At 38.9% G+C, this 15,219-nt stretch overlaps 2 protein-coding genes across 11 annotated transcripts in view; both read left to right on the top strand.

Moving 5' to 3' along the window:
* Window positions 1-2,745, top strand: part of MYOT (myotilin) — a 55,839-nt gene extending 53,094 nt beyond the window's left edge. For all 9 annotated transcript variants that reach the window (XM_072990118.2, XM_078385694.1, XM_072990117.2 and 6 more), the window contains 3 exons: window positions 284-449; window positions 1,362-1,495; window positions 2,155-2,745. In XM_072990118.2, the coding sequence (XP_072846219.2) occupies window positions 284-449; window positions 1,362-1,495; window positions 2,155-2,330 (476 nt within the window). In that variant the 3' untranslated portion in view covers window positions 2,331-2,745. The remainder of the gene's footprint in view (window positions 1-283; window positions 450-1,361; window positions 1,496-2,154) is intronic.
* Window positions 2,746-6,004: 3,259 nt separating this feature from the next.
* The window catches only part of PKD2L2 (polycystin 2 like 2, transient receptor potential cation channel), a 38,018-nt gene continuing 28,803 nt past the window's right edge, over window positions 6,005-15,219 (top strand). For both annotated transcript variants that reach the window (XM_072990114.2, XM_072990113.2), the window contains exons 1-3: window positions 6,005-6,230; window positions 8,297-8,398; window positions 13,490-13,623. In XM_072990114.2, the coding sequence (XP_072846215.2) occupies window positions 6,020-6,230; window positions 8,297-8,398; window positions 13,490-13,623 (447 nt within the window). In that variant the 5' untranslated portion in view covers window positions 6,005-6,019. The remainder of the gene's footprint in view (window positions 6,231-8,296; window positions 8,399-13,489; window positions 13,624-15,219) is intronic.

Below are 15,219 nucleotides of genomic sequence, written 5' to 3'. Positions count from 1 at the left end.
ACTCTAATATTGGTTATAGCTCCAGTATGCAGTGACAGTGGATACGCTGTCACTGATAATGAGGTAAACTGGAAGGCCATGCTGACCGTATGTTGGAGCACCTCAAGAGTTCAAAATAAAGCAACTAAACAAAGTAAATTATGTATATTATTCATACTTTCCCAAGTAATTCTAACTCTTATTTGCCTCCACTTTTAGATCTCATGTTTATATATATGTCCTCTTCCCAGTTCTTGCTTTTCAAAAAATTTTCACTTTTCTCTCTCCTTTTCCTCATTAAAAGCCCGAGAACATCGAAAAGCCCCAGTTTTTATCTTTAAACCTCAAAGCACAAGAGTCTATGAAGGGGATTCAGCCAGACTTGAATGCCAAGTGTCTGCAATTCCTCCACCCCAGATTTATTGGAAAAGAAATAATGAAATGGTACAGTTCAATACAGACCGAATCAGGTAGGTATCTCTTTGAGGGACATGCTCGCAGCTTTATAAGAATCGGGGTGCGATCAAATTATGTTGACCAAGTTTAAGGTTATAAATACTCTTCTGAAATGGTTTATCTGCTGGCTGCTCTCATAAGAAAAAAAAGGAAGGATTGGACTATACATAAAGAGTGCTTTCTCCCATATGCCCTCTCATTGCCAGTGGCCTAGTCAGCATGCTCCTGTTTCAGGTTTCCCTGCCAGTTGTTAGTTGGTGGATGGCTAGACAACTACGGCCTTCTCTCTTGTGGGAATTCCATTCTTCCAGGGAAGCCTGGCATGAAGTGCCTTTTATCTGTCTTTTTATAATGTGACACTTGAGGGAGACTCTAGCGGTGGTTGATAGCTGATAGTCCCTTCTGTAATGTGCTTTGAGTTCCCAATAAAGAAAAGCTGGGTGGGGTTAATACAAATTGTTTACATCCACTTCTCCAGGTTTCTTGGTTCAAAATGTATGTCAAAGCAATGCAGTTCATTCAGGGTGATTGATTTATACTATGATTTGGAGAATATCAGAAACTATTGGAACAGTGGAAAGGGAGTCTGCAATGTGAGAGCTTCCTTACATGGCCTGATACTATAAATAGGCAAAAATCAAGTTGCAGGTTGCAGCCAGAGTTGGCACCACTGAATCAGCAGTGATCTGGTGGGTCAATTCCTCCATAGGTTATACTGATTTGACAGGCCCACTGTAGCTGTGACTTACTACTGGATTTCACAGTGTCCTTAAAGCTGCAGGCAGTGTTAATAAAGCAGAAGATGTATCTTCACATTAGAAACATCTGACAGTGCTTACCAATAATGATTACGAGTATACAGTGTATCTTGTTTTTGTTTTTCGACCAAGTCAAGATGCGAAAGTATTTTTTTTCTCCCCTCCTAGCATGTTTCATGATACCTCTGGAAAGGTTTGCTTGCTGATCCACAACGTAAATAAAAAAGATGCTGGTTGGTATACAGTATCAGCAGTCAATGAGGCAGGAGTGGCAACATGCCACGCCAGACTGGATGTAGCTAGTAAGTGATGCTTTTTTTCCCCTTTCTAATATATAAATCTTATTTTGGTTTTGCTTGATTTTAGATGCAGTGCAAAATAACAGTCCTGTGTGGTCAGATGGGCCAAAGGCCATTGAAATCTGTAGGCATAGAAATGCCTTTACAGGACTGGACCATACATGTGTAAGATGGAGGTGATATATAATTCCTGCACACATTTAGGAAGCAAGATCTACCCAAACTCCTTTGGTCTTGTTCTTTGATGTTGCAATTTGAAATCAAGGAATTTCATATGAATATGCTATAGCAGAGGCCCTCCCAATCCCCGGCCCGGTGCCAGTTCGTGGCCTGAGCCTGACCAAGGAGACAGACTCCCCTCCTGCATGCACTCCCCCCACACAGCCCCTTTGCGCGTGTGTGCACCTGCAGAAGTGCTCTCCCACCCCTTCACATGCACACCAGTGCCCCCGAGTGCTGCCCTGGCCTTCATGCATGCGCACACACCCACACAAGCACACTCTTGCTCTTTTGTACATGCGCACGAGCGCAGGGGGTGCCCCGCCTTCCCCAACAGGTCCACAGGTTAAAAAGGTTGGGGACCACTGTGCTATAGCATTCCCCCACATTTTAAAAAACTAACCTGCAATGTTTCTGTTCCTTTTCCTAATGATCTGTTTCAGCTCACACGTACAAGCCAGTTCCAAATCCAAAGCCGTTGAAAGTTAGACCAACTTTTAGCAAATACCTGGCACTCAACGGTAAAGGTCTGGATGTCAAACAAGCTTTCTTTCCTGATGAAGGGGAGTTTCAACGCTTGGCAGCACAGTCTGGACTCTATGAGAGTGATGAACTTTAACTGACAATAAAGAAAACTACAGTAGTTGCTCTTGCAACACACTTACAAACAGCACATAGATGCAATTAAGTGGTTTGTTGCACTGATTAGCAAACATGATTAATATATTTTTATTTATAAATTAACTCTTGCTGTTATTTCCTGCTGTTGTGATTTTACTAAGTTCAGTTTTTATGAATTTGTGTGACTGTAGCAGAGGGAAAGCTAAATTCTTTGTTCTTTTAACAATAAAGGCCATGAAACTAGGCCGATGGGTGATCATATGAGGGTATCTAGATTCAGTCACCAGGCTTCTGTTTGTACTTCTTTGTTCATACCTCCCATATTACAATTTCTGCAGGCTGAATACTAAACATAAATATGAGTGTTTTTAATTAAAGTGTTATGTCTAATGCAAATAAAGTTTTAAATACAAGATCTGTCATTGGTTTTATGTTTAGAATACAAGTATGTGACAAATAATCAAGTATTTTAAGCAATCTGACTGCTGAGTATACTTTCTATTGGATGAGTTCTCAAAAATGGCTTCTCTGAATAAACAAAACTTCACTTGCATTTTAAGATTAAGCCAATGAGATATTTCATTTTATTCATCACCTCTTTTATCTTGCATTGCAGTCCCAAGCATACTCATATATCAGGGAGGCTCATAAAAATACTTTGAAGCACTATGCACATGAGAATCCTATCTTAAGCCAGGATGAAACAGCATTAACTGGTTCATAACTTTCAGTGTGAAAAACAGCAGTGTCAGAATTTGTATAAAGAATATTTTCTTTTTTGAAAAGGAGTGCCATGACTGGACCTTGGTTTTAAAATTAACGAAGTCATTTTAAAGCGAGAAAATTCAGGGGGTTAGATTTAATTCTGCAATAGGTACTCACTATTGTTGTAATGCACCCTAAATGGAGCTGCCCTCAACCTGATATCAAATATGGAAGCTAGAATGCATGTGGGATCCAAGTACAGTGGTGCCTCACTTGACGACGTTAATTCGTTCCAATGAAATCACTGTAGAGCAAAAAGGTCGTCAAACGAAATTAAGAAAAAAACCATTGAAACGTATTGAAAACCATTCAATGCATTCCAATGGGCTGAATACCTGCTTGTCCAGAGAAGATCCTCCACACGGTGGCCATTTTCTGGTGCCTGTTAAGCAAAAAACCAGTACTAAAAACAGCAGGGGGCCTTTTTCTTCAGCCAGCAGCCATTTTGAAACCCGATGATCAGCTGTTTGCTGATCGTCGTAAAGCGGAAATTGGTTCCCGAAGCAGGCAACCGATCATCGTGAAACGAAAAAAACCTATTTAAACCATCGCAAAAGCGATCGCAAAAACTTCAACGTTAAGCAGATTCGTTGTTAGACGGGGTAATCGTCCAGCAGGGCATGACTGTACCAGGATCATATGAATCTGAATCACTTATATTGGCTGACAATCCTTTTCAGGTCCCAATTAAAGGTGTCGATCTTGACCTTTAGTCCTAAATGATTTGAAACCATGTTAATTGAATGCTCAAAACAAATTTACTTTGACATCATCATCTGACTTCCTTGATGTCATTTATTACAACAGAACAGTGATTCTTGACCTTTTCTTTACCACAGACCCCCTTTAAATACTTTTTTTGCTGTAGACCAAGAAGACTTAATTCAATATTTAAAATCCTAAAGTACATCGAACATTTATTAAAATTTTCCCATTAATTTAAATTTGGAGAAATAAGCTATTCTGTTAATGCACACATACTCCTATTATATTTTACTGGAATGATGTCACACAAATTTAAAATAATATCACACTGACTGAACCAGACTCTTTCTTCCTGTAGCTTGTCTGTGCAATAGCAAGAAATGTCATGCACTGCCTCAGCCACTAAGCATTCACTTGCATGTTCTCATCATATGCAAAAAGATGAGTTATTTGCTATCAAAATTATTTTGATAACTGATTTTACTATTGTTTGTTTTTAATAGACACAAGTTTGACACAAACAAGCACGGGAAATTAAGATTTTGTTCTGTTTCTTTTTATTTCTTGTTCTTTCTTTTTTAACTCAAAAGATCCTAACATTTTTTCAAGACTTCTCAGACCCCTTGTGAGGACATCATGCACACCCCTGGGGATCTGTGGGCCACAAGTTAAGATCCTAGGCAATAGAACGTTCTAGATTAGTATATGTAGAAAATCTTTGTCTCATAAGAATTGGCTGTTAATTCTCTATTTCTATGTGTTATAACGCAGGTGCTTCAGAGGTCTATTAAAGGTGCAAGAACCTGTCTTTGCATTTGACGTTATGTTCAGATGGAACATAAGAAACTGCTTTATATTGCAAAGAGTGTCTTTGCGCAACTAGTACACTAGCTGCACCTGTTCCTGGAGAGATCTGACCTGGCCATGGTGACACATGCCATAGTTACATCCTGGCTGAATTATTGTAACGTGTTCTATGTTGGGTTGCCTCTAAGAAGTGTCTGGAAGCTTCTGCAAGGCTGCGTCAGATTGCTAACCGCCGGTCACAGGGATCACACAAACCCGTTACAGCAGCTCCACTGGCTGGCAATCAGTTTCCATGACCAATTCAAAGCTGCCTAGGGTCCTTTTATGGAGAAAGGCAGGGTAAAATATTTTGAATAAGTGCTGGTTCTAGCGTATAAAGCCCTAAACAGCTTCAGTCCAAGCAATCTCAAGGACTGTGGCTCTCTTTATGAGCCTGCCTGGGAGTTAAGATCATGAGGAGATCTTTCTCTGGCTCTCACCACCCTCACAGGTGTGCTTTATGAAGACACAGGAGAGGGCCCTCCCTGTTGCTCATCCCAGACTCGAACTTGCTCCCACAGGAGGCCAGGCTGGCCCCATCTTTGCTGTCCTTCTACAAGCAGGCAAAGACATTTCTCTCCACGCAAGCTTTCTCTTAATAACTGCCCAAGTGGGGTTTTTTAGTGGATGCTTGTACTTTACTGTTGTAAATATGTTTGGTGTTGCTTTTATTTACCATCTTTTAGTGTGGTAAATTAATATCCTTTTTAGTTATTGTATGTCTACTGGTTTTAGTTTTAAATACTGTATTACCTTTTAATAATGTAAGTCGTCTTGGGTCCTTTTTAAGGAGAAAGGCAGGGTAAAAATATTGTAAATTAACAGACAAACCTGTAGGTAAACATGCCTAAACTCAGGATTCAAATAAGCCAAGGTGTTTTGGGGGCGAGGTTCGCTGCCCCCCAAATGAGAGTGCCTGTGTGGTGCGGTGGGCACAGCGAGAGGATGAGGGTTTTTAGGGCAACTGGTTACAAATCTCTGTTCAGCGACGGAAACTCACTGGGGTGGCCGGCAATACTAAAACCCGCTCTTTCCAGATCTCATTTAGCTAGAAAAACCCATCAGAGTCGCCCTAAGGAGGAAGCGCGTTGAGGACACCAAAGGCAACCGCTCAGAGTGTTTGCATAGACCAGATGAGTGGGATATAATAAATAAATAAATAAATAAATAAATAAATAAATAAATAAATAAATAAATAAATAAATAAATAAATAAATAAAGCCCCGCTCGTATCTCGAGTAATGGGGCTAATGGGGTTATGGCGTGATTTCAATTTATCGCCCAAGCCGCCCCGCTTGCCAGGAAGGCCTCTGGGAGGCTGCGGGGCTGCGCCGACGCTCTTTCCCGCCTGGCTGGGGCGGTGGGGCTCCGATGGCCGCCGCGGCCCCTCTTCCTCGACCGGCTCCGTTCGTTGTTGGAATCCCGAGGAAGGAAACGGCGCCGACGGCGGCGGGGGGGGGGGGTCGCCGCGCCATTAGGCCAAGGCTCGGCCGGTTGCTCTCCCTGCTTGGCCTGGCCATGGCGACGGCAGGCCCCGGGACCAGCAGGGACCTCTCCGTGTTGGAGCGGCGAGGTAGTTTCGGTGGGTACGCCTCCCAGGCGAGGAGAAGCCGGCTTCGGCCGGCAAGGGGACCGGGCTAGGCCGAGCCAGCTCCGCCTACCCCCTGTTCAGCTCCGGCTCCGCCCGGCCTCAGGCTTCCCGAGCACGCCTCCCCTCTGCCCCGGCCCGCCCGTCTGTCTCTGTTCTCCCCCGTCACCATTTCGGGTGGTTTTAAACGACTGGGAAGGAGGAGCTCTCGCGAGCTGGGCACACCTTCCGAAGGAAAGTGAAGCGACGTGATGGAAATGCCCCTGGCCGTGCTGTTAAAATGCGTGCCCTGTTCGTACCTCGATGGCCAATCAAGTTTCCGTGGCAGTCCTACTGGCGGCAATGCAATAGGTGTAGGATAGGGGTACGAGACAAGCCTGTTCGTGGCATATGCATTTTGCAGCAGCAAAAACCCAGGATTCATTCTGAGCCCCTATCTAAATGTGCGATAGGTTCTCTAGTCTAGAGAAATGGGTGAAGCAACTTTCTTCAGTCTTTCTTGTTACAGCAGTAGAAATTATGTGGTGAGCATCACTGGTTGCACACCAAAGGCTTTATGTTTGTTATCCAGCTGTTCGCAAGTATTTTACTAATGAAATATTTTATTTAGCTTTAATAGTAAAAAGCAGCAGCTGTAGGAAAGAAAAAGCCACAAATAATTGCCCTGTCTACCCTGCAAATACCTATATTGCACTCTCACCAATGGACCTGGATTTGCAGGGGTTTACATGTCATGAAGCCCCCCCCCTTACCTCAGTGCTTGACTTCTCTGTGAACCTCCCTCCCTCACACATACATTCCTTTTATTTTTTTACTGGTCTGTCTTTTTTGCCTTGGTAGTTATTCAACTTATCCAAGAAACACAACTTCCAGAACCCTCAGTCAGCATGCCTCCCAATGAATGAAGCTTTGGAGGTCTCCTTATCCAAAACAGAATGACATAATTGAAATCTTTAAAATGATGTGCCATACAACTCTGTAGGCAACAAAAATATTAGGGCACATTGAGGACACTCGTCGTAATTTTTGTGTATGCCGCATAGCTTGTATTTTAAGCACCGTGTTTCCCCAAAATCAAGACAGGGTCTTATATTAATTTTTGCTCCAAAAAACGCATTTGGGCTTATTTTTCAGGAGATGCTTTATTTTTTTCATGTACAATCTACGTTTATTCAAATACAGTACAGTCATGCCATCTTCTTCTGATTGCTGCACAATGTTGGAAGGTGGGCTTCACTTAACTATGGCTCATTTTTGGGGTAGGGCTTATATTAGAAAGTAATATAAGTAATATTCATGTGTACCATGTAGCAAATAGTTCAAGTCAGACCATCCTAAAGATACCTGCAAAAGTTGACACAAATCTACCCAGCTATTTTAGAGAAGCTAAGTGAGGAGTCACTGAAAGTTAACAAGGTTAGCCAAATAACCTTTTTTAAAATATCAGACCATGTCAACCTACTCCAAATTCAATGAAAACCTGTCCATTTGTTTTCCTGTGATACATTAACAAGTGGGCAGATAGACAGAACTTACTTTTACTTATTTAAATACAATCCTATTTCCAAGGTGGTTCATCTACTATGTAACATTTGTGTGACAGCATAAAAATAAAATGGCTTTGTTGGAGTGTCCAACAGTAGCCAGCCAAAGCTCTCTGAGGTTCACAGGCATATAAATATATAACAGCCTTCCTGTTGCTTCCACCCAGCTTCTGGCATTCAGTAACTGATAGCAATTGAACTTTGGCTCCAGCCATTTGGCTACCATGATTTGATTCATGAACACTTTTCACAAAGTTGTCTAAACTAGTGGTCACCAAAACTTCTTCGGCCATAACTGCTCTAAAATATGATGTCTACTTAACTAAGTTGTATTTGGTACAGTCAGAAATTGCATTTTGGATCTACATATTTCTTTTAGTACAGTCTACAGTTAACTCTCATTTGTTTCTTGTGCAACACAGAAACATGCTTTTATTGGGTTGGGTTTGATAGTTTCTGTATTTTAGTTGGTTTCTCACTTTCCCTTTGTGATCTCACTGAAAACTTCACTTACAGGTAGCATGAAACTTCGAATGACTCATAGTAGAGAGCTAGAGATGAAAACAACCCTTCAGGAGCTATTGATCTACATCATTTTCCTAGCAGATCTATGTATATGTAAGTCCATGAACAATGGAATTGTTTACTGTATGTAAGTGTAGCATGAATTTTCTGTATGTAAGTGTAGCATGAATGAGATGTGCACTTAAGCATGCAACTTGTTCATGAGAAGCTTCATGTTCTTTGTGAATGCAACCATCGTGTCCATGTGTGAGAATAAGAAATTGAACTTTAAATGTATTTGTATTAGGCTTTTAAACTTATTGATTATTATGGAGGAAGTTTGTTGTGTGCATGGGATAAATAAAGTAGAAGTATAGTTGCAAATTTAAATTCCAGTTCCCAAATGGGTGTGACTCTATAGTGGAGAGGGAATGGTGGGGGGAAGAAAATAAAATTAGCATTTAATATGCAAGATCCATGCAGAGAAAAGAGAAAGGCAAACCTTGAAGTTGAGTAGGTGGATAGTGTAGAAAACCAAGCACATGTTATCTATCAAGCCATGTCACAATGAGATAGCATCAAGTCGTACAGTATTATGGACCTATGTCCAGAGGAAGTATATTTTCCCACAAAAGCAAATATGGAGAATTTTTAAATGGGGACAGCCTGATTTGTAAGTACTGTAGTGGTACTGTATGTTTTCTAAACTAAATGGAGACTGTCATATTGTTTATTTATTTTACTTCATTTATATCATGCCTTTCTGTCAATTCAGGGACCCTAGATGGCTTACAAATAAAAACAAAATGTAGAAATAACCAAACCCTACAGCTACATAAACTATAATGTTAAAGTGCAGTTAATGTATATAATGATACTAAAAGATCATAAAGGAATTTTAAAACATTATCACTAAAAAGCAAAAGTGCATATACATAAAAAAGTGTTTTTTTTAAAGTACAGGATCCCATGTTAATTAGGAAGGAAAAAAGTTTAAAAATATAGCAACTTAAAGACCAATTGCTATATTTTAATGTAAGCTTTTGAGAAATTAGCCCAATTCTCCACATCTTTTTGTTTGTTTTGTGTTTCTTGCTTGCACAAACTGATGCAACTACAACTTCAAAATTCCATGTTAAGAGTACCTTTCTCTGCAGCTTTTTCAGCTGCCAAAAGTTTGCCTGATAAATAAGTAAAGTCTTTGATGACTGGCGGAAGGACAAACTGGAACATGTTCAGAGAGGAGGGCAACAAGGATGATCACGGAACTAGAAACCAAACCCTATGAGGAAAGACTGAAAGAACTGTGCTTGTTTAGTCTTGAGAAAAGAAGACTGAGGGGAGATACAATAGCACCCTTTAAATACAGTGTTTCCCCGAAAATAAGACAGGGTCTTCTATTAATTTTTGCTCCCAAAAATACATTAGGCGTTATTTTCAGGGGATTTTTTTTCGTGTACAGTCATGTCGTTATCTTCTGGTTGCTGCACAATGGTGGAGGGTGGGGTTTCACTTAACTAGGGCTTATTTTGAGGGTAGGGCTTATATTACAAGCATCTTGAAAAATCATACCAGGGCTTATTTTAAGGTTAGGTCTTATTTTCGGGGAAACAGGGTGCTTGAAAGGTTGTCGAACAGAGGAGGGTCAGGATGTACAGTATTCTCAGTCATCCCAGAGTGCAGGGCACATACTGTAATAATGGCCTCAAGTTACAGGAAGCCATATTTTAGACAAATATAAGGGAAAAAATTCATGTTAGAGCAGTACAACAATGGAACCAATTACCTCAGGAGGTGATGAACACTCCAACACTGGAGGCATTTAATGGAAAGTTAGACAGCCATCTGTCAGATGATTTGCATTCCTTCACTGAGAAGGAGATTGGATTCAATGGGCTTTTAGCCTCCTTCCAGCTCCATTACTCTATAGTTCAGTGACAACAGGGAGGGGGCAACCTGGCCTCCCAAGGAAAGGAATTGCGCAGCATAGGCACAACCACAGAACAGTCCTTCTTTCAACTCTTCACCAGATGTGCCTATAATGGTGGAGCTGAAAAAGACCTTAAAATCTGGAGAGGATCATAAGAAACGTGGTCTTTCAGCGATGCTGGAGCCAAGCCATTTAGTGCTTTATAGGTCATAACCAACACTTTCAATTAGCACTGGGAATGGACTGGTCATGGTGGACCTGTTGTAGCATGGAAGTTGTATGCTCCCAGTAAACAGCTACAGTTTTTTTTAAATAAAAATTGTATTAATACAAAATAAACCTACTACTACACAAAAAAACCTATATAAAATACAAAACAATACAATACAATAAAATACAATTACCCATGTGCACCCATCACCTTCAGGACTAGCATTACACTTCATTCCATCCATTTTCACTCCAAAATTTCATTGTTTCTTTCCTCGGTGTAAATCCCCTCCCTCTCCGAAATATATGTTCCAAAAATACATTCCATATTTTCTTAAAATCATTATTTTTCATTTGGCCTCTACTTATTTTCATATCACATGTCAGTTTGTCATTGTTTGCCATGTCCCATAATTCTCTATACCATTCCTCCAAATTAAATTGATTATCATTTCTCCAGTTCCTTTCAAATATTATCCTTGCTGCCGTAACCATTATTACTATTAAATCCTTATTTTCTTTCACCAATTGATCTTCCTTAATCAGATTCAATAATGCTATTAACGGAGACGTTTGAATGTTCAATCCAGTTATTTCAGATATTTCTTTAAATATTAAATTCCATTCTTTCTTTTTTCACATAACCACCACATATGTAAATACGTCCCCTTCTCTTTTTTACAGCTCCAACATAATGTTGACACACTTTTATCCATTATATTAATTTTGACCGGCATTAAATACCAGCTCCACATTACTTCATAGCAGTTTTCTTTTATCCTTACTGACATGTTCTTCATAATTCTCTGATCCCATATTTTATTCCATTCTTCTACTATTACTTCTTTATCCAAGTTATTTTGCCATTGCATTTTTAATCCTAGATTACCCTGTTCAACTTGAATTAATAATTTATATTAATTTGGCTAACAGTTCCTTTTCTTTCTGTCTTTCCCTCTGATTTCAATCTTTTTTCTATAATCTCTTCGAATTTTGTCATTTTTCTACTTTTCCCTTCTTTAGTATACCATTCTCTTGTCCACCTTTCTAATTGAATTAAATTTAACCATGAGATCCCTTCTCCTCCTAGTAACTTTTTTATGTCCTCTTTTCCTCTTATCTTCTCTATCCAGTCTTTTAATCTACTTATCTCTTTCCTTTTTAATACATTCTTTAAATTTTTTAAGTTTTCTGGAATATTCCTTAATTCCACCACCTGAGATAAAGGAGATATCGGTGGACACAATGCCTCTCTAAATTCTTTCAAATTTTCCAACTTGTTTTTAAGGAAAGGATTTTTGATCTTTTTAATCTCTTCTGCAATTTTTTCTTTAAACAATATTCTCTCCACACTTTCTTGTATACCCTCCATCTCAATATCTGTCCAAATTAAATTTTTATTATCCTTGATTATGTCTAGGATATGTCTAAGCTGATTCGCTATGTAATATAGTTTTATGTTAGGTAATCCAAGACCTCCCTTTTTTTGTATAACATACCATATTTTTTTATTAATTCTCACTCGTTTATTTCCATTACAGTAACAATTTATCATTGTCTGCCATTCTTTCAATTGTTTTTCTGTAATCTTTATGGGGAGCATCCAAAATATAAAATTCAATTTAGGGATTATTTTCATTTTACATAATGCAACTCTACCAAACCATGAAATTTTTAGTTTCTGATATTCCTTTATCTTTCCACTTATCTCTGTTTTTAATCTATCCAGATTTATTTTAATTATTTCTTGTAAATTCCAGGTAATATTAATCCCCAAATATTTCATAACATTTCCAATTTTACCTTCAAATATTATTTTCACTTTTCTTTTCTCTTCATCTGAATGATTTAACAATAAACATTTGGACTTCCCCCAATTTACCCTGAAACCCGTTAAACTCTCAAATTCCTTCAAATGTATTTTAAGCCTTTCTATTGTTTCGGCTGGATTTTTAACTATTAATAATGTGTCATCGGCAAATAAATGTATCTTTCCATTCTCTTTATTATCTGTCGCTCTAATCTGTTTGTCTTCTCTAATTATCTGTGCCAATATTTCGATTATCATTGTAAATAATACTGGAGATAAGGGGCAACCTTGTCTTGTACCCCGGCCTAGGTGTATTGTCTCTGTTATACCGTCATTAACTATTACCTTGGCTATATTATGTGAATAAAGTTGGTGGATTATCTGATTGAAGTTAGGTCCAAATCCTAAATAATTAATCAATATCTTTATTGAGTCCCATTCCACTGAGTCAAAAGCTTTAAATAAATAGCTACAGTTTTTTGGACTAGCTGAAATTTCTGGACATTCTATAAAGACAGACCCACACAGAACATATTAGAGTAATCCAAGTAGGATGGAAACAGGACATGTGTCAGTAGATCCAGATGATAATTTCTAAGTAATAATAAAAATATTTCCAAAGGTATGATTTCAAAGCTTTCTGTGCAAGCATATCATACAAAAAAAAACCCAGGGTGAATAAAAAAACATTTATTTTAAAAAAGCAGATTGATTTAAATAATGATTTAAATAATTATTTAGATGTTTAAAAGGTTTTTTTTTTATTTGAACTGTTAAAGAAACACTTTAAAAAGGTTAAAACATGATTTAAATCAAATCCACTCTACTCCCCCCCCCAAAAAACCCTACCAAAGACAAATTTCTTGTTTTTTTGGTTTCTGGTTTTATTTTGTTTGTTTGTTTGTTTGTTTGTTTGTTTGTTGTTGTTGTTGTTGTTGTTGTTGTCTGGTGCAAATGTTCTTCTGACCTAGCTCACGTACATGCACAGGCGTGCCTTTTTCTTATGGGATTGGTGGTGTGTTTTTTGGTAGATGAGATTTCTTTTTATAAAGCTGCATTAGAAATGTTTTATATTTTCTGCATAGCTGAAACAATAGTGTCCTGTTTGTTCCTTTTGACATGGCTTACTAAAAAGCTCAGAAAGAATTTTTATTCCTGGCTCCTATTGATAAACATGGCAGGTGTGTTTACTAATCTGAATATCTTCCGATTTTACTTCATCACATAGGAACTCTTCTTGTTTGTTTTATTTCAGTGACATTTGGCATGGTGAGCACAGATATGTACTACCTAAATAAAGTTATGTCAAGTCTTTTTCTGGAAACTCCGTTGTCAGATACAGATCAAACTGACTTTACAACCATGAGCACCATTGTTCACTTTTGGCAGGTAAAGTTTTTATTTTGTATTTTACTGCTTTAAGACCTAAGAGGAAGGCACATTTAACATTGTCATTGTCATTTAACATTGTGGTGATGCATAATTTGGCCACTTCTACAAACCAGAGAATTCATTATTTTCTTCAAGCAGCATATCTAAAAAGTGTCCTTTTGTTGATAACCTTCCAGTGCTTCGTTTGTTTCACAAAAGACATATTTATCTCTTGTATTATAATGTTCACGTATCAGACACTTTTATGCATATCACTGCTGTTTACATGAGTAAATGTTGCTGAACAGATGGTGTTGTCTATTGTCAGCTTTCTCCCCTTGCTTCTCACTCTTCCAGTGTTGAAAAGGGGTTTAGTCTGTGTGCAAAATCATTTTATGTACCTTGTTCACATCTAGTGTACATATAAACCTACATCTGTGCACAGGAATGTGTTCCTGTAGATTTTGTTTAAGTGACCCAATTTCACTAGGCTGTTTCTAATTGTTCTTTAAAGATAAAAAGGTGGGTTTGAAACCTTGAAGAGTCTGCCTAGATTACTAGAAGGGGTAAAGCCATTTTAGCCTTTTGATTATCAGGTAGCAATGCTTATGTGGCCTATTTACAGTGGTGACTCGCTTAACGGGCGCCCCGGTTAACGACAAAATCTCATAGCGATGAAGAATTTGCGATCGCTTTTGCGATAGCATTGCAATGTTTTAAATGGGGAAAAATCGCTTCGCTTACCGATCATCGCATAGCAATGATTTTTAAACAGCTGATCGGCGGTTCCAAAATGGCAATTTCACAGCACATAACAAGAACAACAACCACATTTTACTGTGGCACAGGCATAATTAGCTTCATAATAATAATTACGTGCTGTCAAGTTAATTCCGACTTATGGTGACCCTTTCAGGGTTTCCTTGGTAGACATTACTGAGAAATGGTTTATCATTCCCTTCTTCTGGGGGGCGCCCTGGGACTGTAGAGCTTGGCCAAGGCCACACAGCCTGGGTCTGCTCACAGGAGGCACAGTGTGGAATCCAATTCCCAACCTCTGGCTTCACAGCCAGGTACCTAAACCATTGAGCTATCCAGACAGCTGCTTCATAATACTTAAGGTTTATACAGTAAGTTCTTTAAGTGCCTCATGTGCCCTACCTTAGTAAGTAGCAATCAAATACTCAAGATGAGAACCAGTATCATATAGTGAAAGGAGTAATAGACTAGGACCCCAAAGAACTGAGTTCAAATTCCTATTGGCCATGGAAAATTAAAGTGGTGTGTTTGGCTCCTTGAACAACTCACATACCTTGAAAACCCTATTAGGTTTGCCATGAATTGGAAGGCACATGATGATGATAACAACAACAGCAAATCAGCAGCATCTTCTAATTAGGGAAGGGACCCTATGGATCATTGAATCCAGCCCCTATCAAGAAGGCACAGTGGGGAATTGAGCTCTGAACCTCCGATTCCACAGCTAGATGCCTAAACCACTGAGCTATACAGTAAAGCAAAGCAAAAGCAAAGCGTGCTGCTTATGTACCGCCCTATAGTGCTTCAAGCACTCTCTGGGCGGTTTACAATTTAATTATGCAGGCTACACATTGC

Source organism: Pogona vitticeps, chromosome 2 (assembly GCF_051106095.1).
Source record: "Pogona vitticeps strain Pit_001003342236 chromosome 2, PviZW2.1, whole genome shotgun sequence".
Classification (NCBI taxonomy): domain Eukaryota; kingdom Metazoa; phylum Chordata; class Lepidosauria; order Squamata; family Agamidae; genus Pogona; species Pogona vitticeps.
Note: the sequence above shows the minus strand (reverse complement) of the source record. Positions and strands in the feature narration are given on the sequence as shown.